Source organism: Bathycoccus prasinos, assembly GCF_002220235.1.
Source record: "Bathycoccus prasinos genomic : Chromosome_6".
NCBI classification, from domain to species: Eukaryota; Viridiplantae; Chlorophyta; class Mamiellophyceae; order Mamiellales; family Bathycoccaceae; genus Bathycoccus; species Bathycoccus prasinos.
The window spans coordinates 924,081-948,884 of record NC_024003.1 but is presented as its reverse complement, the minus strand read 5'-3'; the positions used below and the strand labels follow the sequence as shown (position 1 = coordinate 948,884).

Here is a 24,804-nt window from a genome sequence, read left to right as displayed (position 1 = left end):
AAAAGAAGCCAAAGAAGACGAAGAAAAATTACACATAAATACTACTAATGTCTGCCGCCACCGCGTCCAACGCCGCCGCCGTCGCCGCATCATCTTCCGAGGGATCTCTGTTAGCCGTCATTGGAGACGAGGATACCGTCACCGGGTTTCTCCTCGCCGGGATAGGAAACTTGGACGCGAGACGAAAATCAAACTTTCTGATTGTAAAACCAGACACCTCGAGACGAGAGATGGAAGATGCGTTCAAGGATTTTACGACGAGAGAAGACGTGGCGGTGGTATTAATCGCACAGTTTGTGGCCAACGAGATTAGATATTTAGTGAACGAGTACGCTGAACCGATTCCAGCGGTGTTGGAGATTCCATCGCCGGATCATCCGTACGATCCTTCGGCGGACTCCATTTTAAATCGAGTGAAGCACCTTTTGGGAGCTGGAAATGATGGACTTTAGAAGAAAAAGAAGAGTTTGTCGTCTTGTGAGAGGAAGAAGAGCACCAGAGAGAGAGAGAGAAAAAGAGAGAGTAAGAGAGTGAACACGAATCTCGCAGCTCGCATGCGTAGTTTGTAGCCCTTATCAAATGCACATAGCATATAGCATATAGTGTAAAGTAGAATTTTGCGAACCAAGAGATACCCTAAACACCGGAAAGCTCGTTTTTTCTCTCTCGAGTGAGTTTGCGTTTATCCGATTACTGCTCTCACATTCATCAGAAAACGACTCGCGTTCATCACGACACGAATTTGTCCAATCTCTTTTAAGCCACAAACTACATTAAGTAAATCTAATCTAAAATGTCTGCCTTCTCCTTACAATCATCCGCGTTCGTTGGCGCCAAGGTTTCCGCGAAATCTTCCGCGCGCAACCAAGTGAAATCCAGAGCGTCGTTACGCGTGAACGCCAAGGCTGACGGACCAGTCATCATCGGCTTAGCCGCGGATTCTGGATGCGGTAAGTGATAGTACTATTCTTTTACGTGAATTCGCAGAGGAATGCGAGATTTATCGTTCGCATCTGGTCGCACTTTCCGCGGATATATTCTCTTTTTATCCCATTAAATCTCTCAATATTGAAAGATTAGAGAGACAGATGATTGTCGATGGTGGAAGATATCAAACAAATTTTTGCTCACGCACCTCTCTCTTTATCTTTAAATAATCAAACAGGTAAATCCACGTTCATGAGAAGAATGACTTCTTTGTTCGGCGGTAAGGCTTCCCCGCCTGAGGGGGGCAACCCGGATTCCAACACTTTGATCTCGGACACTACCACCGTCTTGTGCTTGGATGACTACCACTTGAACGACCGTCAAGGCCGTAAGGAATCTGGCTTGACCGCGCTCAACTTGAAAGAGCAAAACTTTGACTTGATGCACGAACAAGTCAAAGCCTTGAAGGAAGGCAAAACGGTCCAAAAGCCGATCTACAACCACGTGACTGGCGTTTTTGACCCGGCTGAAGAGATCGTCTCCCCGAAAGTTTTGATTTTGGAAGGCTTGCACCCGTTCGCCGACGACCGCGTCAGAAACTTCTACGATTTCAAAATCTACTTAGACATCTCCGACGACGTCAAGTTCGCGTGGAAGATCCAAAGAGACATGGCCGAACGTGGTCACTCCTTGGAGTCCATCAAGGCGTCCATTGAAGCCCGTAAGCCGGATTTCGATGCCTTTGTTGACCCGCAAAAGAAGTTCGCGGATGTCGTCATCCAAGTCTTGCCGACGCAATTGATCCCGGATGACAACGAAGGTAAAATCTTGAGAGTGCGCATGATCATGAAGGAAGGCGTCAAGTTCTTTGACACCCCGTACTTGTTCGACGAAGGTTCCACGATCTCTTGGATCCCGTGCGGCCGCAAGTTGACGTGCTCGTACCCGGGCATCAAGTTCTTCTACGGCCCGGACACTTTCTACGGAGAAGAAGTCTCCGTCTTAGAGATGGACGGTCAGTTTGACAAGTTGGAGGAGTTGATCTACGTTGAATCCTTGTTGTCCAACACTTCCACCAAGTTCTACGGTGAATTGACGCAACAAATGTTGAAATACCAAAACGGCCCGGGCTCCAACAACGGTACCGGTTTCTTCCAAACTTTGGTTGGCTTGAAGGTGAGAGAGCTCTACGAGAAGATTTCGGAGACGGAAGTTGTCGCGAAGTAAACTTGTTGATGTATAATCGATGAAAGAACAAATTCAAACCGCAGCTATAAAATTAAGAGTAAGAGTAAAAGGGGGGGGTGTGTGACATATATAAAAACAGAGGATTTTTTGATATATTAACGTAAGCATAAAAATATAAATCAACACAATTTTGTCATTCTTCGTCGTCCTTCTTATTATTCTAATGTACACGCTTTGATTCGCTTTTGATTATACTCGCGCGTGCGCGCGTGCTCGCTTTTGTCGGCATTGGTTTTCTAAAGAAAAATTCTTTTTGTCTCTTACGCCACAGTTTCCGCCCACTTCACGAACGCGTTGTTACTGTCCGTAGGATTATCGTCTTGCGGGCAATGACCAGCCGGCACGGGAGAATAAGTCGCGCTCGGTTTAATCTTCATGATTCTTTCTGCTTTCGTCGGCGTCATCCACGGATCGTTTTCTCCCCACAACAACATAACCGGCGCGTTCAAGTTTTCTAATAAATCCCTCGGTTTCACTTGCGTTCGAGAACCGGCCAACGAGATGGCGTAAAACGTTTCTCTCGCTTCCGGATCTTCTGCAGCCATCGCAATGCTTCGAACCAAATCCTCGTCCACATCATTATCGTATACTTGATTCAAAATCGTTTTGATGCGAATCTTAGTGAAATAAAAGATACCATATGCGGCTAACTTCCCAAACGCTACCCGCAGTTTACCTTGTAACGTGTTGTTTTCCTCGGCCTCTTCCATATCTTGCGCCGTTCCTACGGCCTTTTGTGCCATTGTTTTCTTTTCTGGGCCCGGCGCCGCGTTCGGCTCGAAATTTCCCGCCGCGTTGACCAAGCACAGACCTTTAGTCCTCTCCGGTGCCCCTTTCGATGCCGCGTACAACGCCGCCAACGCGCCGATGGAGTTCCCGGCGATGAACGCTTTGTCTGTCTCCGTCGCTTTCGCAATCGTTCGCACGAAATCAGACACTTGTTCGCCCCAATATTCCATGCAATACTGCTCTTCGCTCGCTTTTGAGGACCATCCGTACCCGAGCATGCACAACGCGTACACTCGATAGCCTTTCTTCGCTAAATACGGGATCTGGTATCTCCAGTGGTAAGAGTGCGCACCAAATCCGTGGACTAAAACGACAATCGGTCCCGTGTTCTCCTTCCCGGCGCTGATGTAGTTGCAATCGAATTTATCTTGGTACTTGTACGTTTCCCATCCATTTTTTTGTAACTTGACGCGTTCGATGCCTTTATCATCCAGTTCTAACGGTGGCATATCGGAGATATTTTCACTCGCGATTAGTTGCTCCTCAGACGACGTCGATGACGACAAACGAATGTTGTTGGTGTTCACTTTCTTCGCGGCGTTGCGAAGATTCTTCTTACGCGTGACGATTGAGGCAGACGAGGAGGAGGAAGACAGACGTGTTCTCGATGCAATTTTCGCGCTGTTTGTGCTACTGGCAATCATCGTATTTGTTTCTTTGTCTTCTTCTTCTCGTTTGTTGTTGTGTGGAAGAGCGTCTAAGAGTTCGTAAAAATCATCCTCCTCTTCCATCACGTCTTCCTCTCGTTTTAGTTGAACGAAAAAAAGCTCCTCTTCTTCTTTTGCTGGTGTCGTCGTTTTTGTCGTCGTCGTGTGTATCTTCTTCTTCTCCACGAAATAGCGCTTGGTTTTCACGCTCGTTCGAGGAAACAAAGCGTCGACGACGGCGATGACTCTCGTCGCGAACGACATCACTATTCTGTGTTGTTGTTTTTGTTTAACGTTTGCGCAGTAGGAGTGGTAAAGGCGTTCACTTACTTAAATATGTGTAAGGCGGTCAAACTTTTTTTTATGTGCGTTTTTGGTCTGTCTTTTGTGCGTTTTTTGGTCTGTTTTTTTATTTGCATGACAAGAAAACGAGGTTTTTCATTTCGCGCACAAACTACACACTCACAAAGCGAATAATTTGTTTAGAGACAAAACGCACAACACACACACACAAACACACACTCAACAACAACAACAACAACAACAACAACGATGATGATGCAATCCAGAGTATCCACGCATTACGCGTCCACTTCGTCGTCGTCATCTTCTCGTCGCGCTCCTTGTCCTCCCGCGTCGTCGAAATTATTCGCGTTTCGTCATCAACAACCTTCTTCTTTCCACCAAACTCGTCGCAATACTAAGCAACAACAACAAAAAAGAAGCGGATCATTATCAGTCGTAGTAAAAGCTGGATTAGTGGAGAAAATGAACGCCGAACAGTTGGAAGTGGCCATGGCGGACAGGTCGACACCGCTTGTGATTGATTTTTACGCCACGTGGTGCGGTCCGTGCGTGTTGATGTCCGCAGAGTTGGAAAAAGTGAAGGAACAACTCGGCGAGGCGGTGCGATGCATCAAAGTGGACACGGACGAGGAGACAGAGTTAGCTACGCAACTTGGCATTGAAGGTTTACCCACGATAGTCTTCGTTTCGAAAGATGCGGCGTCGCCGGCGTTGAGAACAGAAGGGATGATACCGGCGGAGACGGTTATTTCCATAATCGAAAACCAGCTGCAAGGTTAAAAATAAAACAAAACAAAAAGGTAGCTTTTAAACGAGAAGCCTCATTTGCTGTTTGCAATAATGAACAATAATGATAATAATAATACATCTATCTTCAGCTATTTCTATTGCGCGTGTGGGTGTGCACATCTTACCACCCGTACTTTGATTTTGCCATCGTTCGGTGGCGCATGCCTTGTTGTTGCGCTAGTTTCAATTCCGCCTGTCTCGCGTCGTGCACTAATGAAGTCACTTGATTCTTCGCTCGAGCCGTTCCGGAAACCTTCCCTAACGAGCCACCCATATCGTTCGTGTTTTGAATTGCGCGCTCGTTCGCCAATAACGGATTATACGAGCCTCGTATGTCATCTTGGGTGATTTCAACCATCTTGTTGGACTTTGCGAGCATATCTTCTAAACTCATGTTGTTGTTCTCAACTTTAGTTGTCGCCTGCTCGTTTCCTCCCGTCGATGGATGTTGTTGTTGTTGCATAGAATCGATCAATTTTTGATGAATATAGTTCCCATCGTCGTCTACTTCGTATAACTGCGAGGGATGAATCGTCGGAATTGCTGCTACTGTTGTTGTTGTTGTTTCGTTTTGTTCTCGGTCTTGCGTTTTTACCGCGGCGGCTCTTTTCGTCGTCGTTCCACCGGGCAAGTCTATGCGAGTTCCTCCTCCTCCTCCTCCAAATCCACCTCCAAATGCCCCACCGTCGTGAAAATCGCCTCCAATACCGAGCGTTCCCGCATCCACTGCTACTGCTGGTTTTGGTAGGAACATGCCTAGACCAGACCCGCCCCCGTTTCTCTTCGCGTTTGCTAAAACGTCTCTTCTTTTCCTCTCTTCTTCTTCCAGCAATTCGTAGTCGTCGTCCTTCTCCTCGTCCTCAGCCTCGTCGTCACCTCTTCCTTCTCTTCTTCTTCCTTTACTCTTCATCAGTAACTTCTTCTGCTGCTTGTTCAAAAATCTTTTTCTCGCGACAGACTTTCTCTTTTCTTCCTCTTCCAAAGGTGGCGGTAAACGCGTTTCGAAAAGCACCGGCGCGTTTTCGATTTCTTCTTCTTTGTCTTCTTCTTCTTCTCGCGGACGTTTCTTGTTCAAGGTTGCGCCGCCGCTTTGCACCACGCGCACCTCTTCTTCTTCAGCAGCAGTTTCCTCCTTCTTCTTTTCGTTCTTCTCGACGACTTTTACGTCGTCGTCTTCCGAGGAAGAGCCGTACGCGTCGTCCAGACCGAAAGACATTATTATTATTATTATTGATGAATGAAGGGAGGAAAGCTGCCTTTTTTTTATTGGGAGAAAAAGGAGACTCTCTGAAAAAATTTGCAAAATGCTATACCCTAATTTGGAGAGCTCTCCTCTTCCTCCTCTTTTTTCCTTCCCTTCCAAAAGGCCTCTTCTCTTTCTTTGCGGAGAAACGAGGCGAGGCCAAACGTCGCCTCGAAACGCCACAGAAGACAGAGAAGAGGTAAAGGTCGTGTGCCCAAAAGGAGTATATCAAAGTCGTCCGCCGGGAAGGAAGAGTAGTGTTATACCACCATGAGTGCGGCTATCGAGAGCTTCGATAACCCGGCGATTCTCTCTTCGTTGGTAATCAACGCACCAATTTATATCGATTGTCGAACGTCCGTGTGCCCGGAGAAACCAATCGGGAAAGATGTCTTGAGCGCTTTATTAAAAGAAAGGAATAATAATGATGGTTCCACAGGAGGAGGAGGAGAAACCGATGAAACATCTTCGCAGCAACAACAAAACGGGGCCGACGATTCATTCGAAGAAGGTGGTGGAGAAAAAGGATTGGTTTTCTTGCGAGGTACGGTTGTAAAGAACGATCAACAAGGGGAGTGCATGGATGTAAACGCGTTCGTTTCCGACGGCGAAACGACTTTGCTAAAAGGCGTGTCGTATAAGAGAATTTTCGCAGGTAATCCAGCCAACTTGATTGAGTCGCTTTCGGACGTCGCGAGATTGACCAACTTGAATCCACCATCGATCGTTCATTTCTTAGAGGACCGGTTCATGAGAAACACCAAGAAAAGTAAGAATTCGTCGTTGAGAGAAATCTACTCTAAGGCTGGACCTATTCTTATCGCGTTGAATCCGTGCGAGCCGTTGCCGAGTAAATACGACCGGGAAGTGATGAACTTTTACTCGCCGAGGAACGCGGCGAGCGGAGTGAAAGCGACGGCATCCTCGACGACGACTGGCGCGGAAGGGGATGTAACTTCGTCTTCATCTGTAAAGGATCTACCTCCACATTGTTTCCAAGTCGCCTCGAACGCGTTCGAACAGATGATGGAGAATCAATTGGATCAAGCGATTGTGATTTCGGGAGAATCCGGGTCTGGGAAAACGGAAACGACCAAGTTTATCATGAAGTTTTTAGCCGCAACGACATCTCACGATAGTAGCAGCAACGGCGAAGAGAAGCACAACATCGATATGTTTAACGCAGTTTCGAGAGATTTGTTAATGACAAATCCGATTTTAGAGGCGTTTGGGAACGCAAAAACGGCGAGAAACTTGAACTCTTCGCGATTTGGTAAATTGATCGACATCAAGTTTGATAAAAAGTCCAACGGAAAGTTAGCGCAGGCGATGATCGAGACGTATCTCTTGGAAAAGTCTCGAGTCGTGCACCACTCGAAAAGAGAACGATCGTTCCACGTGTTTTACCAACTCTTAGCCGGCGCGTCTAAGGAAGAGAAGAAAAAGTGGTTCTTGGACGACGCGAAAGAGGGATTCAACTATTTAGGCGGATTCGGCGTTCAAAGCAAAAAGAGCGTGGAAATCGACGACGAGAACAAGCACAAGGAGACGAAGGAGGCGTTGAAGGCGATTGGTATCGCGGATAAAACCATCGACGACATTTATCAAACGCTCGCGTCGGTGTTACATCTCGGGAACATCGAGTTTGACACATTGAATGAATCTGGTCACGACGCCGCTGTTGTAAAGACAAAAGACGCTTTGAAATACACGAGTGAATTGTTAGGGGTGGATTCTGCGGCGTTAGAGCGTTCATTGATTAAGCGTGTTATTTCTGCTGGTGGAGAGAAGATTGAAACGGATTTGACATTGACGCAAGCGAATGACGCGCGCGACGCGTTGGCGAAGGCCATGTTCGAAGCGTTGTTCGAGTATTTGGTTAGCAAAATAAACGAATCCTTCGCGCGCGACGGTGCCGTGCAAAGAGACGACGAAGATTTGGTTTCTTTGAATATTTTGGATATTTACGGCTTTGAGAGCTTCCAACACAACACGTTTGAACAGTTGTGCATCAACTATGCCAACGAATCCATGCAGAAGATGTTCAACCATCACTTATTCGTAGTGGAACAGAAAGATTACGAGACAGAGAACATCGAATGGTCGAGAATCGAATTCGTCGATAACTCTTCTACGCTCGAAGTGATTGAAAACAAACCCATGGGTTTGTTTGCACTTTTAGATGATCAGGCCAGTTTCCCAGGCGCGACGGATGAAACGTACCACGCGAAAATCGTCAGCGAGCTCTCCAATATGGAAAAGTTTTCGTGCATGAGAAAGAAAGGAACATCGGAGACTTCGTTTGATATCGTTCACTACGCCGGGAGCGTCACGTACGAGTGCGCAGGGTTCCTCGAAAAGAACAGAGACGCGTTACCATTAGATTTGGCGACGGCTTTGTATACAGATAACACTTTCGAGTTTATGAAGACAAACATCGGTGAAGCGTTGCACAACCGCGCGATGGAAACAATGGTAACGAAAGCCTCAAAATCAGCGAAAATGAAATCAACCGTTTGCACAAAATTTCGCAACCAGTTGAGTGGATTACTTCAAAAGCTGAATTCGTGCGAGCCGCACTTCATTCGATGCGTAAAGCCAAACGCTTCCCTCGTTCCAACCGAAACCGATCAAAAACTCATTTTGCACCAGTGCGCTTGCGCTGGTATTTTGGAGGCGACTCGCATCGCTCAAGCTGGGTACCCGACGCGTTCGCTCTACGAAGATTTTGCGCACAGGTTCGGTTTCTTGGTCGGTAAAGATGTTATTGAATCCTCCGGAGTAGACAGTAAAACTGTCACGAAGATGATTTTGGAGCATTTCTCCGTTGACGCCGAAGAGCACGTCAAGTTTGGCACCACAAAAATTTTCTTCAAGCAAGGCGTCTTAGGCGCCTTGGAAGATGCACGATCGAACGCGATTTACTATTCAAAGATTATCCAGGCCTCGTATAAAGGTTTCAAGCAACGCAAAGAGTACCAACGCATCCGTTCCGCGACGATTATCGCGCAAGCGAGCTGGAAAGGCACAAAACAGCGAAAGGAGTTCATCACTTTAAGAGATCGAAACAGAGCAGCGCTTAAGATTCAAATGGCAGCGAAAAAGAAAGCATTCAATGCGCGAGTCCAATTGCGTGTCGCCGAGCGCGAGCGACGCGAACTCGAGATGCGTCTGGAGGAAGAAAAGAGAGAAAAAGAGGAGAAAGAACGTCTTCGAAAGGAAGCGGAGGCAGAAGCTGCCGCGGCGGCGCGCAAGAGAGAAGAGGAAGAAGCAAAAGTAAAAGCAGAGACCGATGCTGCTACCGCCGCTCTCAAACGCAACAACTCTCCCGAATCCACTCTAGATCGCGAAAATTCGTCCGCGGCGTCGTTATCCGAGGACGTAGACGCGTTGAACAATCCGTTCGTCAAGGCTCTTAAAGCCGAAAACGAAGCGTTGCGAGCATCTGTGGAGGCCGAAAGGGAAGAAAAGATGGCGCTCGAGAGGCAAATAGAGGAGTTACGAGAGCAAATTACCGCTGCGGACGATGCGCTAGTTGCTGCTATGATGCAAAATGAACAAAATCAACAGAGTTCGCCGTCCGCTTCGACGCCGACTGGCAAACAAGAACCTTCGCGTTTGGAAAAGCCTTCCGCGCATGCGAACAAAGTCCCATCTGGTCAAGCCTCGAGAGTCATTCAATTTGTGGACGGTATGAAAGGAGAGTTTAACTCAATGACGCGCGTCTTGGACGATGACGTTGAATTCATCAGGGAAGTTGCGGCGGGTGAAATCAGCGGGGTCGACGGCATGGACGTGCAGAAAGAGTTCAAGGTTTTGCAATCTCGCTTCGAACATTGGAAACATGATTACAAAGAGCGTCTGAAATTCGGCGAGCGCTTCTTAAAGAAAGAATCGATGGATAAGGGCACACCAGAGCTTACTAAGAAGAAAAGTTTCTTCGGCGGTAAGAAGTAAAAAACACAATAAATAGCGTACAGTAACGTTTACATAAAAATCCTTTACTCATAGAGCAAGTCAAAGAACGACGATGCGTGAAACTAAACAATTCGCATTTTTTTACAAACGAATCAATATATCCTTCAAATCTAATTGCACACGATGGAGGAACCGAACCCGCCTGGCAATCCTCCCTCTCGACTACAGCTCTTGGAATCGATCAACTCGATGTCAAACACCTCCCACTGTTTCGAGGAGAAAAACGTCGCAGGACCAATCGGCGGTCCCAATTCCGGAGGCACGACAATCCGTCTTTTCCCGCCCGGTTTCATCGTGCTTAACCCTTCCTCGAAGCCAGGAATCATTCCTTTAATGCCCAATCGGGCTTTTGCAGGCGCATTTTTTCTATAAGTCGAATCGATAACTCCACCATTTTCGTTATACGCTACGTAATGAAATGTAACCTCTTGATCCTTCCCCGGCAACTTCCCACTTCCTTTAGCGAAATCATAATACATTAAACCGTCCTCTGTTTTTTTAAAGCCGCTCGGGGTAACCACGTTCACCTCGTATCCTTCTCTGATGAACGTTGGAAAATCATCCGGCGCGTTATTGAACTGTTTAATTTTGGCGTTATTAACTGCTTGTTTCAGCGTCTTTTCGTCCACTTCTTTTTGCGTGGCCGGGACGTATCCCGGCTCCACCAAATCGATATCTATTTCAATCACATTCTCTTCTTCTTCTGGTTCTTGTTGTTCGTAACTACTACTACTATTGCTACTAGCACTACTGTTGCTTTTAAAAACGTCTTTTGGATCTCTCACCGGTTCAGGAGGAGGTCTCAAGATCTCCACGTCTTTCTTCGCCTCCGTCCAGTTTTCGTTCGGCTTGTATCCATCGGGTTCGTTTTCCAGTTTAATCCGTTTCGGGTTAACAATCCATTCTTCTTCGTCGTCGTCCTGATTGAATTTAGCGAACGCAGCGTTGTTCTCGGCGTTCAAGTTTAGTCCAGCCGCGAGGGCAGCGAGCGCGGAGGAGGTCAAGAAATGTCGTCTGTTGTTGTTGATGCTATTAAGAGTGATATCATCCAAACATCGATCGCCGTCTTTCGTTGCTGCCAAGAAGAAGATTACTTTTTTCCCCGCCGCGCGTCGTGCTCCTTTGAGACTCGTTTTCGTCTTCAATAAAGACGACGACGACGACGTAGCAAAAGATGAGCAAAGGCCAGGATTCCTCCTCGAGGAGACTTTAAAACTCAACCGCAGAGAAGAAGAAGACAAAGAAGAAGAAGTCATCGTTTCTGGTGTTCTCTTCTTTATTTTTGTGTCTTCTGATTTTTTTTGTGATGTGTGTTTTAGAGGACAACAAAAGTTTGAAAAGAAGAGCCACAGTCTGACAGTCTGACACACAGCTCATCACGAAAGGGAAGGGAGGAAGACGAGGATGATGTGATGATGTCACCACCAGAACCACCACCGCTTTCATCATCGTCGAAAGAAGAAGAACAAGAGGAGGAAGAAGAAAGAAACGACGACGAGTACGAGAATAATAATAATAATAATAATAACAACAACACCAACAACGATACGAATAGAAGAAATCCTCTTCTCGGCGTGAACGACGACTCGTTCGATTTCGAGCAGTGGTTACTCTACGAGTCCAATGCTACCCCGAACGCCTCTTTTATAGGAAACAGAAGACAGAGGAAACGAAAAGACATCGAACGGGCGATCGTGCTGATGGAATCTCGCACGAGGAAGAATTTGAAAGAGTTATCGGACACGCAAGAGTCGTTGGAGAAGTTCAAAGGGAAGAAACCAGAGATTGTGTTGAAGTTCTTGCGCGAATTGACGAGATCTCTTGTTCGTTCCAAGTCCAAGTCAAACACCACCAAAAACGAGAAGAAAAAAATCAATGGACGCGACGAGGAGGAGGATGAAAACGAGGACGAGGAAGACGCGAGGAGAGATTGGTTCGACCAAAAAACGGTGAACGTTTTGGACGAACGGATGATGGCAAAAGTAGTCAACGAAAACGTGATGGCGTTTCAAAGCGTGCGCAGAAAAGTAGAAAGAGAAACGTTCGCAGAAGAGAAGAGAGCGTGGATGGAGAAGAGGAGGAAAGAGAGGGAGAAAGAGCACATTGCAAAGAGGAAGAAAGGCAAAGTGAACAACGTGACGTACGCGAGTAGATTAGAAGCAGCAAGAATAGGAAGAATCGATGACTCGTTTTGGAAGGTGAAAACGAAAGAAGAAGACAAAAACAATCAACAGCGCCCGAAAGCGGTGGCAAATAAACAAAAACAGAAGGCCGCAAATGCGACGAAGGCAAAAGATGCGGAGGAACAGGACACTATTGCGTGGGAGTCGGAAGAAGTGGCAGATGGAGTTCAAGCGCTGAGAGAGTACATCAAAGAACTTGGTGGAAGCGGCAACTTGATACAAGCAAAAGATTGGGTGATAAAGAAATGGACAAGGATATGCCGACTAAAGTCTGGCAAAAGTGCGGCAGCTTACAAGACGTATCATCGTTCTGACGGCTCGTCATATCGGTCGAAGAAAGACGTCGCGCGGGCACTTGGCTTGGTAGTACAATAATTGTAAAATGAACGTAAAATTTACTCGCCTTCTTATCATTTACACAGTCTATATATAGCGTTACATAAAACCAAACCCGAATGGTGGTGCATTGGGTACATTTCTGTCAAGTATCTCGCAGCTTGCTTCGGCTCGAGAATTTTATGCACAACGTCCATTGAAATGTCCATCGCCAGTGCTCTCTCGTCGACTAAGTTCGATCGTAACTCTGAAATCAAGACTCGAGAAGATTCTGAACTTCCAGCGAGCCAACGAATCAACCCTTTAGCTCCGTCCTTCGTATTTTCCTTACCTTTGGCGCACAATTCCTTCATTCCATCGTTGATTCGAGCCCTCGCTTCGAACAGTCTTCTGAACTGTGCCTTCGAGATATCGTGCACGGCGATCAGCGCCTGCTTCTGTTGCTCGCTCAAACCTAAATTTGCGACAACGTTCGAATAAAACTTCATTTTTGAATCTTCATCCTTTCCAAGCACGTCAAAATCTTTTCTAAAACCCATGTTATCGTAATAATCGAAGCTTATTTTGGCGTTATCTCTACCGATAGCGTTCCCAATGTGCATGCACAGAGTGCACGTTTCATCGACCATTTTATTAATCAAATCCACGCTCGCTTCTTTCACGGAGAGGGGGCGTTCTTCATCATTTCCCTCACTTTTAGCGGCGGTATCGTCAGCGTTGCCGCCTTTCTTATTTGTTTTCTCTTCAATATTCGTGAGCGACAAAACGGAAATTTGGTTCATCCACTTGTAATGCAAGCTTTCCAAAGTGTTATCAACAATCACTTCTTCTTCTTCTAATCCCCCGTCTTCAGTTTTCGCAGTGACATCGCCGACGCCATTGATAGAATGCTTCAACTCAGGAAATTGTTTCTTGAACTCTTCCAAAGAATCGATGCCTTCTGGAAGCGTAAACTGTTTTGGAACTTCCGGCATACCGTTCAACATCACCATCTCTCCCATTGTAGCTTCATAGCGATTATTTTTACTTGACATCGCCCCATTCAGCGCCGTGTTCATCGTCATTGCAGATGACATCGTCGAACTTTCAATGTCCGCTCTCCTAGCTCTTTTAAACATCATCAACTGTGACTCGTACAGGTTGTTTTTATGCTCCAACAACTGTTGGTTGATTGGCACTTGCGTCGCCTTCTCCGCTTCCAACATTCGTACTTTCTCCTGTAAAGCCTTCACTTGATTTTCCATCTCTTCTGATTTCTGTTTTATTCGTTCTCGGTATCGTCGTTGAGCGTGCGCGTTTTGTTTCAACACCGTCGTTTCTTTCTTTTTTGTTGCATTTTGCACTTCTTCGTTATTATTTTCGTCTCCATTCGTCGAGTTGTTACTCCGTTCTCGTTTCCTTCCATCAGTGGTGGTGGCGGTCGTCGCATTCGTAGTATTAGTAGTATTAGTAACATTCGTACCATCACCACCACCACCACCACCGCGTAAGAACGAGCCGACAGCGTCATCTTCCACTTCGGTTCGTAACCCGATCGCGTTTACGTCGAGCTCTTGACTGAATAATTGTTCCACGTACTCATTTAAGAATAAATCTAGATCTTGAGACGGCATCTTGTTTGTCGTGTCCTCCTCTTCGTCCATCGCGTTGCTCCTCTTCTTTTGTCTTCTTCTTCTTCTTTCGTAGCTACACAAATGAAGTTGTTGTTGTAAACCAATTGGGGAGGTTAAAAATGAGGCAAAACACGAAAAAAACATCCAAAATAAAGGAGTTAGACAACGCTGCCTTACAATATTTACATCAATCTAATTCAAACTTAATACTATGATATATTCTCTGCTAAAACTACTCAAACGCGTATCATCATTTGGATTCAAACAACCCTTCTATGAGCTCGTTCATTAACACGCCTTTCGGATCGAATTTTCTGCGAAGGTCTCTAAACGCTCGAAAGTTTTCTTTACCGTACGCGGTTTTCAAGCGCTCGACCTGTTTACTTCTACGCACCATATTCTTCTCCAGCTCAATTTTCGCCCAGTGCGTTTTGAGTAAGTACTCGTCGCCAAGAGCGTCGCGCATTTGTTCGCCGTATTCAGTGAACCGCGCGGTTATTTCCTCTCGTTCGGCTTCGACTTGCGTCGGAAGGTACATGATAATCCCAACCCAGGAGTGTAAAGAGTCCTTTTCGCCGTGGGAAGGTGACATTATACTCGAACTACCACTCGTCCAACGTTGCTCGATCGGCGCGTGCGCCGGAATGTTGTTCTCCGCGATCATTTTGCGTAAATCGCGCATGAAAAGTAAATCTTTTCGAAGTGAAGAAGGATGAGAAACACCAGCGTTCGCGGACGACACCAAATTTTCACCTTTTTCCTCTAAAGTGCCACACGGAAACGCAACCTCTAACACGTGTTGCTGTCCTCCACAATCAAACCCGAGAATCTGATCGCTCCAATCCACGCGAGTGCCGTGGGAACGCTTCCAGAATTCCGCTTCTGCCGCATTTACTTTTTTAACGTGGTCCACGTTGAGCGGATCGATGCGCAAAAGCAAATCTCGAAGTTCGCCGAACCCGACGTTCTCTTGTTCGGCTTTCTTCGCGGACTCCTTGTCTAACTTTTTCAACAAATCAATCATTGGTTTGGTGCGATATTTGTTCTGTTTGCGTTCGTTTGGCGTCGTCAAATAGGAAAGTACTGTGCCAAAGCCTGGCAAACTTTTCTTTTTCTTCGAGTCAATCGGATTCGATCCGACCACCACAACACAATCTGTATGCGGAATCCACATGTACCGCACGTGTTTATACGATCGTATCCACGTCTCGTGATTCTTTTCTATTCGCTCGGGCGTGGTCGTAAACGTATCTTCCTTTAATTGGTACGCGTCGACGCACTGTAACGTGATCTCCGAGGCGACCCCTAAGGAACCTAAACCTACTTTCGCGGCTTCAAACGTTGGATCGATGACTTTTTTGTCCTCTTCGCCTTCCTTCACACCAAGCTCGATCACTCCTCTCGACGGTGTTATCAATTTCATTCGAACTACGGTTGCATCTACGGGAGGAATTTTCGCCCCTGTGCCGTGCGCACCGACTTGCGTGAACCCGCCAATTTGCTGTTCGCGAATGCTCGCGTAGTTTTGCAACGTCAAATTGTATTTTCGCAAAGCTTCAGTGACATCAGATACTCTCGCTCCGGGTTGTACCGTCACTTGCTTCTTCTCTTCGTCCACGTGTAATACCTTATCTAACAACGCTAAAGATACCATGCCTTCTTTTTCAAACGCCACTCCGTTTGGCGATAACGCCGCGCCAACCGGTCGTATTTTCTTCCCTCGTAAACTTGCATGTCGTACAATCGCCTCTAACGCTTCCGTCGTTTCCGGTTGCGTGAACGTGTCTACGACTACTTTTTTGGTCCCGGACCAATTTTCAATCTCGTACTCTTTTTCCGTCGTGTAGTTTTGCTTCTCTAGATTTTCTGTCTCTTTGACGCTCTCTCGGTAGGCATAAAAGCTCAACGCGCACCCGAGCATAAAGGCGTAGAAGCGGTATTTTTGCCACATAGATTTGCTATGATGCTGCCGATCGCCTCCTTCTCCTCCACCGCCACCACCGCCTCCTCCTCCTCGACCATCGCTATTACCTCCTTCTACGCTCGTACTATTCGACGAACCATCAAACGTTGGTGAAAAAAACCTCGCCGTTCTTTTCCTCGCACCTACCAATTTCGCGCCTTTACTCATCACCAATAAATCTCGTTCGTCTCCTCCTCTTCCACCTCTCGCCGTCGCGGAGGAAGATGGCGACGATGAAGACATCCCTCCCGCCGCGCCTCTATTCACGTGCAACACTTGAAACTCTTTCATGAAATCCTCCAAAGCCACCGTTTGTCTTTCACCTGGTTTCGATAACGGCACCCCCGGCATGAGCTTTCGAATGAGCTTTCGGTATAACAGAGGGTTCGTGGTTTGCGCCAAAGTCAGTTGGTGCGATGGAATCACTCTCGCTCGGTTCCCTCCGACGTACGTTTCCATCTGATTCTGAGAATTATTTTGTTGTTGATTTTGTTGTTGTTGTTGTCGGTTGTTGTTGCTGTGTCCAGCTATGCCTCGTCTGTTGATGAGGAGTATACCGCTCGTGCTGCTTTTCGTGTTGTCGTTGTCGTTGTTGTTGTTGTTGTTGTTGTTGTTCAATACTAATCCCGCAACACCATCTCTCGCTCTGGTAGTTATAGAAGTAGTAATAGTAGTAGTAGCGATGATAGACTCCACGAACGCGCGGCGGCTGGGTTGGCGACGGTAAAACATCATCATCATCATCTTCGTTTGTGCATATAAGAGTTACACTTTTTTTGCAGTTTTGTGTGTTTTTTGTCATCCCTCCGTTCTTTTTCTCACACAACAAACACCTTTTCTCAAAAAAAAATTGCAAAGAGAGAGACTCTTCTTACATGTGAATCCAATAATGTCGCGATGAAGACATCATCATCGTCAACGACGATACCAGGAATAACGGGAGGAGAAAGAGGAGGAGAAAGAGGAGGAGGAAGACGAAGGAAAGTTTCCATCTTCATATGTCTTCTGTGCATTCTTTTCTTATGTGTGGTGTTCACGTATCATCGCGCGAGCACGTTCTCACCTTCCCAGGACGACGACGTGGGAGGACGAGTGGTAGGTGTTGGAGGAAGGGACGATGGTGATGATGATGTCACGAAGAACACGTACGAGAACGCAGATGATGCGATGAGTATCGGGGCGAAAGAGGAGAACGCGTTCGCTGTTGAGACGACCGCGACTCCATCGGCGGAGGAAAGCTTTCGAGAAGAAGAAGAAAAACAAGAAGAGAAAACAGAGGACAGCAAAAGAGGAGCGACGAGAACAGAAGACGAAGAAGAGAACGACGAAGATGAACGGTCGTCTCCTCCTGTGATAACAACAACAATGATAACAAAAACGACACCAAAAGGAAATAGAAAACGACCAGACGAGCGGGAAAACGTTCCGGGAAAGTACGACGCGGAGACGGCGCCAAAGCCGCCGTTTAAAGTACCTCCGGTGTACATACCGAGAAGTATCGCAGAGGCTTTAGAGGAAACGGGGAGAGGACCTACGCGACCATGTAAGTGCGTGCACAGCAAGAAGGAAGCGATGTATTATTATTTAGGGAGTAATAGCAGTGGGGGTGGTAGTGTCGGTGTTGATGACGATGATAGCAATGATCTTAGTAATACTATTGAGGAAATAGAAGAAGGAGAGGGTGATAGCGATAGCAACGACAAAGATGATGCGGAGGAAATGCCAAAAACGCAGCAAGCACAACCGTCGAAAACGAAAATGAAAAACGCCAAGATAACGTTTGTGATCTTTCACGTTGCCAATAACGAAGAACACGAACTGTCGCAGGCGCAAGTAGATGGGATAACGATGGTTTTGACGAGCGCCATTAATAAACACGACAGGTGTCGATTAGTTGTTTTGACGGACACGATGACAGATTTTACGCCCTTAACGAACAATTTTCCGGAAGTTTTAGAGGTGCGAAGACACGAGTTTGCTCAAATAACGAAAGGGTGGACGACATATTTGAGGGCCACGGCAGAGAAACAGTTCATATTTGACGAAATTGAACAAAAACCGCAGCATTTGCGCGACAACATCGTCTTCATGGACTCGACCGATGTAATTTTCGCAAAATCGATAAAAAACGTCTTTCGGGACGAAGAGACGAAAGTGCCGCACACGTTCGGCGCGGCGTGGACGTATAGAGATGGGTCGTCTGGCGCGAATAAGAAATGGCCGATCAATTTTGGCGTACGTTTTGTCAACGCCGAGCGCATCGCGGAAGCTGCTTTACTCTCCGCCTATTTCGTCCACGCGTACGAGTGGTTTTTTTACACGGAAAGACCAAACATGCGGGCCGACTCAACTCAGTTTTTCTGGGAACAAGACGTGGCCAACTGGCTCGCCCGACGGTTTAAACGCTTCAAAAACCGCAAAGCCGGCGACAGAGGTAAATTCGTGGATGCGTCTGCCCCTATTCGATACGTCGTTGACAGTATAAACGAAGAAGAGAAAGGATTCCGCTGTCGGCACGTGTCCGCGCGTTTCTACCCTTGCTTTTTATTCAATGCAAATCCGCCGCAAACATTCCCGATCAAACGATTGAACAGTGGCCGCAAAAACGTTGGATGTCCAGCGACGACGAAAACGAGCGTCTTTCACATGAAAGGCGCGTTAAAAAGAAAAATGCAAGACGTGTTCAATTATTACGGCAAACCGGAGATCAACGATAAAGACGGGACGAAACCCAAAGCGCGACGAGCGAAGAAGCGTTTCGACGATAACAACAACAACAACAATAACAACACAGTTATCGAGTACTTTGGTGTCATGAGCGAGGAAGACGTGAAATCTCGTTTCAGCTTTTGCGAGAGCATGAAGTCATCCTCCTCCGCCTCGCCGGCAATCGATGATGATGATGATGATGATGATGATGATGATGATGATGATGAGAAATAGAAGAAGAATAGAATTTTTTCGAGTACACTTTTTTTCACTCGTACGAGAAAAACCTCAACACGCGTTAAAAGTTCTTCAGACGTTCACCCTCACACATCATATACTTAGTATTTACACCTTTAAACGCAAAGTACAAATATTTAATGAGCAACAATAACAGCACTTCGTTAAAGTTAATCTACCGAGCCGGGGACTCGAAACCTCTGCGCGTGTACATCGCCGCGGAAGTCGATGGAAACAAAACAGCAATCGAGTTCGACCCGTGGAAAGCCGCCAGTTGTTCGGACCACTCTTCTTCTTCTTCTTCTTCGAATAAAAACAACAAGAACAAGAATACGGGAGCGGTGTTGCAAAAGACCACCAGCGCATCCGCGACGTTATTTATCGCTCTCTGTTCTTCATCCGGAGAGGTTGTAAAAGGCACGTCCATGAACAGCGCGTTGCTGTGTGTTCGAGACGGTGATGATGCTTCTTTCATCAACTTTAGAGACTTGGACGAACGCGAGCTCGGTTTGACTGTGGGTACGTGCTGCGCGGAAAAGAGTTTAAATACACTGATACAGTACATATCAAAGAACGAGAAAAAATTGAAAGATACCGTCCCGGGTATTTTCTCTTCGCCCGCGTCGACTCAACCGACCAATAGTGAAATAGCGTTCTTCTCGAGCGTGTATCCAGTCTTCGCAAACGGCGCGGAGATGTTTGGAAAGACTTCTTCGGACGCGTCCTTAACGAAACAGTTTAAAAGCATCGAGACTTGGTTCAACGCCTTTTTGAAAAGCTCTTCTGTGCAAAACGCGATGGAAAAAGCGAAGACGACTCCATCGTCCGCGTTTCTGTTCGCCGCGCAAGAGGCGCAAAACGTCTCAGATTTGAAAAACGCGTATAATCCTCCCGTGGATCCATCAAAAGATGCGTTTTCGCTCACGACGGCAATCAATTACGCGAATGGCGCCCCGCACATGGGACACGCGTATGAAGGTTTAAGTGCGGATGTCATCGCGAGATACCACCGCGCGTACGGTCGACCGACGTTGTTCCAAACTGGTGCGGATGAGCACGGGCAAAAGATTTCCGACGCCGCGGCTGCCGTTGAGTGCAAACCGATTGAATTGTGCGATAAACACGTGAAAATGTTTCAAGATTTAAACAAAACGTTACGAATTGAAAACGATGTCTACAACAGAACAACCTCAGAGAAGCACAAACAGTGCTGTCGAGAACTCTTTGAGAGAAGCGAAAAGAATGGCGATATTTATTTAGACACGTACTCGGGGTGGTACAACGTTCGCGAAGAAACGTTCGTGACTGAAACCGAAGCGAAAGAAATGGATTACAAAGACCCAGTTTCGGGCAAACCTTTGAAGCAAATGGAAGAGGACTCGTTCTTTTTTCGCCAATCGAAATATCAAGCGCGATTGATTGAACACATTGAAAACCACCCAGAGTTTATTCAGCCTGAAGGACGCAAAGGAGAAATTTTATACCGATTGAAAAACGACGAGTTGAGAGATCTGAGCGTCTCGCGAACGACGTTCGATTGGGGGATTCCCGTGCCTGGAAATAGCAAACACGTCTTGTACGTTTGGTTCGATGCTTTGACAAACTATTTGACCGGTTGTGATTTTCCGAACGGAGAAAACTACTCGAAGTTTTGGCCGGCGAATGTACACATCATCGGGAAAGATATCATCTGGTTCCACTGCGTCATTTGGCCGTGCATGTTGATGAGTTGCAACATCGCCTTGCCGAAAGCTGTGTTCGCGCACGGCTTTGTCACCGCAGCGGATGGACAGAAAATGTCCAAATCTATCGGGAACGTCGTTGATCCGTTGGATGTTTTGAAAAGGTGTTCTCCGGATACGTTTCGATACGCACTCATGCGAAACGGCATTTACGGGTCCGATATTCCATTTAGCGAAGAATCTATGACCTTGATTCACAACGCGGATTTAGCGGATACGCTCGGAAATTTAGTTCACAGAGCGACGCATTTGTGCTCGAAGAATTGCGAAGGTCGTGTCCCAGATGTTCCAATCTTTGAAAAAGTAATCGACGTCGGCCTGTTGAGATTGAAAACGGAGCGCGCGATGGAATCGTTCCAGTTACAACAAGCCTGCGAATTAGCCATCAACTCGGCGAAAGCTGCAAATAAATACATCACCGATGCAGAACCGTGGAAATTAAAAGGCGAGGAAACGAAACATCGCAGAGACGTGATCATTCGCACGACTTTAGAGGCTGTGTACATCACAGCGTTGTTTTTACAACCGTACATACCGACCGCGTGTGAAGACATATTTAAGAAACTCGGGATGGACGCCTCGAAGGTCCACAAACTCTGGGAGCTCAAACCATTCGGCGAGAATGTGAAACCTGGGACCCAAGTCGCCGTCGGCGAAGTGCTCTTTCAAAAACACGAGATTGACACCGCAGAACTCTTCAAGAAGGCACAATCGAGCAAGGAAGAAAAAGCCGCCAAATTGGCGAAGAAGAAGAAAGGCGAGGAGAATACGAAAATTGACGTCACGCGATTAGATTTAGTCGTTGGTGAAATCACGAAAGTTTGGAATCACCCTGACGCGGATACGCTTTACGTGGAAAACATCAACATCAACGGCGACAAACCCTTGCAAGTCTGTTCGGGATTGGTAAAACACATTCCGATTGATAAAATGCTCAACGCTCGTGTCGTTCTCGTCGCGAACATGAAACCAACGAAAATGCGCGGTGTAGAGTCGGAAGCCATGGTTTTATGCGCCACCGATCCGAACGATAGCAACAAAGTTGAAATTGTCACCCCGCCGAAAGGCGCTGCCATCGGTGAACGCGTTACTTTCGACGGCTACGAAAACGACCCAGACGAGAAGTTAAACCCGAAGAAGAAGGTGTTCGAAGCTGTGCAACCGGATTTTCTGGTGAATAAAGATGGAATTGCCACGTATAAGAACGTTCCGTTCCAAACGACCGCTGGTCCGTGTTCGGTAGAGTCCATCAGAGAAGGCGGCTCGATTAGGTGATTTTTGTCAATTTCAATTTAACTTTTTTCTTCAAAAGAACTTCAACAAACACCTCAAAAACTCTCTGAGATACTAAATGAATGCAAAAACTTTACCAACGCGACGACTGTTGGTGGTGTGCCACCACAGAGATAGGCAGACGGCTCATTTCGAAGGAGCGAAATCATGTGTTCATTACTATCGCCAAAAATGTAACAGAAGAAGAACAACAAAAGCAGAAGCACGCGCAAGGGCTTCACCACAATCATCAAATCCATTCACAGACGCACTCCCCTACCCGACGATAGTACCTTCTCGAAAAGAGTGGAAGAAAACGTTCACGACGAACGACGGGGTCAAGTACACGTGTCGGGCGTGTGACGTGGACGACATCCCCGCAGTCGCATCTTTATTGATGCGAAGTAAATTAGCGGGGTTTCCCACGGAAGAAAGCAAGCTGAAGAAATACATAGAGAAAAGCATAAACGCGTTCCCACGAGGAGCGTACATCGTCTTGGTAAAAGACGACGAAGAAGAAGAAGAAAAGAGTAAAAAATGTGTCGGAGTGGTGGGCGTCTCCAACACGCCAGAAACCAGAAGAGACGACTTTGACAGAGCGTTGCAGTTCACCGACGACGGCGGGTACATATCAGATTTAGTCATCGACACGAGATGGAGAGGAAGAGGATTGGGCGAAAAGTTGATGTTATGCGGAGAGAGTTTGTGTAAAGAGATGGGTCGCGAAGAAGTTTACTTACACGTATCGACCAGAAAAGTTGGCGTCATTCGATTATACGAAAATATAGGGTACGAGGAACGCAGTTCAAACTTTTTGCGACGAGATTTGCTGATGCGAAAGAAGATATGAACATAGCGTTAGTGTTAGTGTAAAAGTAGTAGTGTATTTGAAGAAGAAGAGTTAGCGCAACGCAGCTTGGCCTCGCGTCGAGAGATTTTTCAATTGACGTAAAGCCTTTCGTGGATCTTCGATATCGTCGTCGGAGGAAGAGGAATCGTTGTTCAAATTTTCTTTGATCGTAGACGGCACCCCCGCAGACTTCCTTCTCCCAGCTACTGCTGCGCTTTTGACGAATCCTGGGTGTAACTTACTGCTTTTACTCCCGTCTCTGTCGAACGTTTCCGCCGTGACGAATGTTTCCGAAGGCATGGCACCGCCGTAGGACGATTTCTCGTCGACTCTTTCGTCCCACAAATCGTATTCTAATTTGAAAAAAGAACCGTCCACCATTCGTTTCTGCGTCGGTAAACTCGAAAGCGTCGCGATGGACTCATTTGAGAGCTGCCAATCGAACACGTCTAAATTCGACTTGATTCTCTCCGGATTGATTGATTTCACCAATACTGAGCTTTTCGGTCGAGTTTGTAACGCCCAACGAACGAGAACTTGCCCGATATTTTTGTTCGCCTCGTCCGACGATGCGACTTCTTTCACCACCGCGTCGTCCATCAAGTTTGGTCCACTTCTCCCCAAAACCGATGCGGAGTCCGGACTCCCCAACGGCGAATACGCCGTGACGTGAATTTTGTTCTGTTCGCAAAACTCAATAATTTCCGCTTGGCGCCAATACGGGTGAATCTCTACCTGACACACTGCCGGTTTGATCTTGCAAAAGCTCAAAATGTGCTTCAACTTCTTGACGGAAAAGTTTGAAACACCGATTGCACGGACTGCGCCGATATCCACGAGTCGTTCCATCGCGCGCCACGTGACTTCAATCGGAGGATCGATATATCGCGTGTTCGAATCGGTAACCGGCCAGTGAATCAAATAGAGATCGAGATAATCAGATTTCAACTCGCGAAGCGTTTGTTGAACCGCTGGTAACACTTGCTCGTATTTATGCATGTCGTTCCAGACTTTGGAGGTAATGAAAACGTCTTCGCGGACCAACGTTGTTGTCTTGAAAACGTGTTCGAGCGCGTCGCCGACTTCATCCTCGTTTTTGTATATGGAAGCGCAATCGATGTGTCGATAACCGCACTTCAAAGCGACTTCGACGGCTTTACGCACTTCACCAGGATTCGATTTCCAAGTACCCAAGCCTAGTAAAGGAATGTTGATCTTCTCTTCGTCGATATCGTATCGAAGAAATGCAGTCGGCGCCGCCGCCGGCGCCACCGTTTCTCTCGGGCCCATGTTCCCTTCTTCTCCGTCGTCATCGACGAGCCCGTGCTCTTTGCGAAGACGTTGCATGAGAGCAATCTCCTCTCGCGCCTCTTTTCTCCAAATCTTCAAATTCTTCGTGTCGTGACGGCAACTCTCGATCCTCGCTCTCTGTTTCGCCTCCATCACTCGCTTTCCGCCGGTGAGATCGAACCACTGCACGCGGTCGTTTTCGCCTTCCATCTCTTTCATCCTCCATTGCTCTCTCTCTTCAGGTTTGAAATTCTTTAGATCTTCCTCGTGCGAACGCCACACGGTTGGCCAGTTCTTCGTCCAACCGTTATTCTTCTTCTGTTCTGGAGTGGCTTCGGGGACGTCGTCAAAGTCTAAACTTCCATTCGTACACTTTTTTACGTCTAAGTTTTCAGTTTCGCCTTCGGAAATTACGTCTTCGCCCGTTAAGGGATCTTCATCGACGAACGTATATTTGAGAGGACCTTTGGGATCGTTGTGGAACTTGATGAGGTCGAGATACTCTTTCGCCGTGAGCTTCACGTCTTCGCCTTCGTTGTAGTCGTCGTCGTCGTCGACGACTGGAGTTGATTCCATGTCTGTACTAGTAGTTGTAACTGACGCTTTTTTTAATTATTTTTTCGAGAAAACTCCTCCTCAAGTCGCTGTCAATTCATACTGCATCGGAGCATCAAACTTTGTA

At 46.8% G+C, this 24,804-nt stretch overlaps 14 protein-coding genes across 14 annotated transcripts; 8 read left to right on the top strand and 6 right to left on the bottom strand.

Annotated features, from left to right (window-relative positions):
• Positions 1 to 47: 47 nt before the first annotated feature.
• Bathy06g04990 (predicted protein) lies at positions 48 to 452 on the top strand (the record flags this gene model as incomplete). Its single annotated transcript, XM_007512467.1, has 1 exon — positions 48 to 452. The coding sequence occupies one exon, from the start codon at positions 48 to 50 to the stop codon at positions 450 to 452; it is 405 nt and encodes a 134-aa protein (XP_007512529.1).
• Positions 453 to 793: 341 nt separating this feature from the next.
• Bathy06g04980 (phosphoribulokinase) lies at positions 794 to 2,154 on the top strand (the record flags this gene model as incomplete). The annotated part of the gene is made up of 2 exons (XM_007512331.1): positions 794 to 950; positions 1,166 to 2,154. 2 exons carry the CDS (start codon positions 794 to 796, stop codon positions 2,152 to 2,154), a joined length of 1,146 nt encoding a protein of 381 aa, XP_007512393.1.
• A 281-nt stretch (positions 2,155 to 2,435) lies between these two features.
• Positions 2,436 to 3,875, bottom strand: Bathy06g04970 (predicted protein; the record flags this gene model as incomplete). Its single annotated transcript, XM_007512672.1, has 1 exon — positions 2,436 to 3,875. One exon carries the CDS (start codon positions 3,873 to 3,875, stop codon positions 2,436 to 2,438), a length of 1,440 nt encoding a protein of 479 aa, XP_007512734.1.
• A 504-nt stretch (positions 3,876 to 4,379) lies between these two features.
• Positions 4,380 to 4,697, top strand: Bathy06g04960 (thioredoxin; the record flags this gene model as incomplete). Its single annotated transcript, XM_007512664.1, has 1 exon — positions 4,380 to 4,697. The coding sequence occupies one exon, from the start codon at positions 4,380 to 4,382 to the stop codon at positions 4,695 to 4,697; it is 318 nt and encodes a 105-aa protein (XP_007512726.1).
• A 130-nt stretch (positions 4,698 to 4,827) lies between these two features.
• Positions 4,828 to 5,922, bottom strand: Bathy06g04950 (unknown protein; the record flags this gene model as incomplete). Its single annotated transcript, XM_007512332.1, has 1 exon — positions 4,828 to 5,922. The coding sequence occupies one exon, from the start codon at positions 5,920 to 5,922 to the stop codon at positions 4,828 to 4,830; it is 1,095 nt and encodes a 364-aa protein (XP_007512394.1).
• A 297-nt stretch (positions 5,923 to 6,219) lies between these two features.
• Bathy06g04940 (predicted protein) lies at positions 6,220 to 9,906 on the top strand (the record flags this gene model as incomplete). The annotated part of the gene is made up of 1 exon (XM_007512663.1): positions 6,220 to 9,906. One exon carries the CDS (start codon positions 6,220 to 6,222, stop codon positions 9,904 to 9,906), a length of 3,687 nt encoding a protein of 1,228 aa, XP_007512725.1.
• A 131-nt stretch (positions 9,907 to 10,037) lies between these two features.
• On the bottom strand, positions 10,038 to 11,183 carry Bathy06g04930 (predicted protein; the record flags this gene model as incomplete). Its single annotated transcript, XM_007512587.1, has 1 exon — positions 10,038 to 11,183. The coding sequence occupies one exon, from the start codon at positions 11,181 to 11,183 to the stop codon at positions 10,038 to 10,040; it is 1,146 nt and encodes a 381-aa protein (XP_007512649.1).
• A 159-nt stretch (positions 11,184 to 11,342) lies between these two features.
• Bathy06g04920 (unknown protein) lies at positions 11,343 to 12,485 on the top strand (the record flags this gene model as incomplete). Its single annotated transcript, XM_007512571.1, has 1 exon — positions 11,343 to 12,485. The coding sequence occupies one exon, from the start codon at positions 11,343 to 11,345 to the stop codon at positions 12,483 to 12,485; it is 1,143 nt and encodes a 380-aa protein (XP_007512633.1).
• A 106-nt stretch (positions 12,486 to 12,591) lies between these two features.
• Positions 12,592 to 14,089, bottom strand: Bathy06g04910 (unknown protein; the record flags this gene model as incomplete). The annotated part of the gene is made up of 2 exons (XM_007512627.1): positions 12,592 to 12,665; positions 12,724 to 14,089. 2 exons carry the CDS (start codon positions 14,087 to 14,089, stop codon positions 12,592 to 12,594), a joined length of 1,440 nt encoding a protein of 479 aa, XP_007512689.1.
• A 220-nt stretch (positions 14,090 to 14,309) lies between these two features.
• Bathy06g04900 (L-galactono-1,4-lactone dehydrogenase) lies at positions 14,310 to 16,766 on the bottom strand (the record flags this gene model as incomplete). The annotated part of the gene is made up of 1 exon (XM_007512488.1): positions 14,310 to 16,766. The coding sequence occupies one exon, from the start codon at positions 16,764 to 16,766 to the stop codon at positions 14,310 to 14,312; it is 2,457 nt and encodes an 818-aa protein (XP_007512550.1).
• Positions 16,767 to 16,919: 153 nt separating this feature from the next.
• Positions 16,920 to 18,965, top strand: Bathy06g04890 (unknown protein; the record flags this gene model as incomplete). The annotated part of the gene is made up of 1 exon (XM_007512620.1): positions 16,920 to 18,965. The coding sequence occupies one exon, from the start codon at positions 16,920 to 16,922 to the stop codon at positions 18,963 to 18,965; it is 2,046 nt and encodes a 681-aa protein (XP_007512682.1).
• Positions 18,966 to 19,108: 143 nt separating this feature from the next.
• On the top strand, positions 19,109 to 21,985 carry Bathy06g04880 (methionyl-tRNA synthetase; the record flags this gene model as incomplete). The annotated part of the gene is made up of 1 exon (XM_007512394.1): positions 19,109 to 21,985. The coding sequence occupies one exon, from the start codon at positions 19,109 to 19,111 to the stop codon at positions 21,983 to 21,985; it is 2,877 nt and encodes a 958-aa protein (XP_007512456.1).
• Positions 21,986 to 22,061: 76 nt separating this feature from the next.
• On the top strand, positions 22,062 to 22,832 carry Bathy06g04870 (predicted protein; the record flags this gene model as incomplete). The annotated part of the gene is made up of 1 exon (XM_007512423.1): positions 22,062 to 22,832. The coding sequence occupies one exon, from the start codon at positions 22,062 to 22,064 to the stop codon at positions 22,830 to 22,832; it is 771 nt and encodes a 256-aa protein (XP_007512485.1).
• Positions 22,833 to 22,883: 51 nt separating this feature from the next.
• Bathy06g04860 (predicted protein) lies at positions 22,884 to 24,698 on the bottom strand (the record flags this gene model as incomplete). Its single annotated transcript, XM_007512657.1, has 1 exon — positions 22,884 to 24,698. One exon carries the CDS (start codon positions 24,696 to 24,698, stop codon positions 22,884 to 22,886), a length of 1,815 nt encoding a protein of 604 aa, XP_007512719.1.
• Between the last annotated feature and the right edge of the window lie 106 nt (positions 24,699 to 24,804).